Source organism: Pyxicephalus adspersus, chromosome 6 (assembly GCF_032062135.1).
Source record: "Pyxicephalus adspersus chromosome 6, UCB_Pads_2.0, whole genome shotgun sequence".
In the NCBI taxonomy this organism is placed as follows: domain Eukaryota; kingdom Metazoa; phylum Chordata; class Amphibia; order Anura; family Pyxicephalidae; genus Pyxicephalus; species Pyxicephalus adspersus.
In genome coordinates, this window is record NC_092863.1 from 106,771,457 (window position 1) to 106,772,814 (window position 1,358).

The 1,358-nt window shown below is 46.3% G+C and overlaps 1 protein-coding gene across 1 annotated transcript in view; it reads left to right on the plus strand.

Annotated features, from left to right (window-relative positions):
* ATG4D (autophagy related 4D cysteine peptidase) overlaps positions 1-1,358 on the plus strand; it is a gene marked incomplete at its 3' end in the record, with an annotated part of 9,135 nt that overhangs the window by 4,142 nt on the left and 3,635 nt on the right. Inside the window, 2 exon segments of the mRNA XM_072413605.1 lie at positions 1-163; positions 573-897. Of these exon segments, the coding sequence (XP_072269706.1) occupies positions 1-163; positions 573-897 (488 nt within the window).

Sequence of the window (1,358 nt, forward strand, 5' to 3'; positions counted from 1 at the left end):
GATTTCCAGAAGGATTTTGTTTCCCGGATGTGGCTGACTTATAGACGAGATTTTCCCGCGTTGGAGGGGACGCAGCTGACGACGGATTGTGGTTGGGGCTGTATGATCAGAAGTGCTCAGATGTTACTTGCTCAGGCGCTCCTGGTCCATCTTCTAAACAGAGGTCAGCAAGGCCCCTACATTACCCTAAGTTTAGTCAATCTGACCCCTCAGAGCCCAGCAAGGCCTCACAGAGGAAACCTGCAGAACCATTGGGGGGGTGCAATACCTGAATTATAATGATATTGGTTACATATCTCCAGATTATGATTGTCCCGTAAAACAACAATCTCCATAAATTGAAATGGCCGACCAATAATTCCAGGGTTGAGGAAATACAGAAAACTTGGCCTGAGGAGCCTCACCCTGCCTATTGACCTCACACATCATTCCTTATTAAACTGCTGGACTCAACCAATATCTCCTGGTTTGTGATCATAATTCCTTCGCAGAACGATAGTTCCATGATTGGACGGGGGTGATTTGGCCGTTCAGATCTGATGCTTTTTCTTGTCTCCTCTTTATTTCTTCAGATTGGTTTTGGCCGGAAGCCTTAATTACACATTTTGTAGAAATGGACCCCATCCGATCGTCCTCTCCATCCAACATGCGTCCGTTCCCCCCATCGCTATCCGCCTCGTGTCAGCCCAGCCGTATACCCACCCCCTGGGAATCGCTCCCGCACAGACGTGTCTTGCAGCACCCTCACCAGGAGCAGATCCACAGGGACATCCTGAAATGGCTGGCAGACCACCCCAATGCCCCCTTTGGTCTGCACCATATGGTGAAATTAGGGGAGAGCCTGGGGAAGAAGGCCGGTGACTGGTATGGCCCCAGCATTGTGGCTCACATACTCAGGTGAGATATAAAGGTCTCTGAGCAGAATAATTAATCTTACACATTATTTTCTCTGATACAACCATTTCATATGTAAATAATGAAGTATTAAACCGGTACCATGATATTTAGGTAACAAGCATGCTGGGGAAGCATTGGCTGCTCACCTTTCCTCTGATTTAAGGAGTGGCCCTGCCCTGACTCAGGGTGTGTTTGTACTGCACATAGACAGAAATAGCAGCAAATTACAGGCTGGCTGCAGACCAAACACCACTGGTGACCTCATTCAGCAATGAGAATTCAATAAATATCATCTTCAATGACCAACAGATCACAAGCACAGCAATTCTTAACGTGATCTGAATTGGTTGTGAAGTTATAAAAATCAAATCACTTGAAAGGGACTTTGGCACAACATACAAACTAAACCTTAAAATAAACAATTACATGCTGCGGGGAATGTCAGAGAGGTGTAAGAGAGC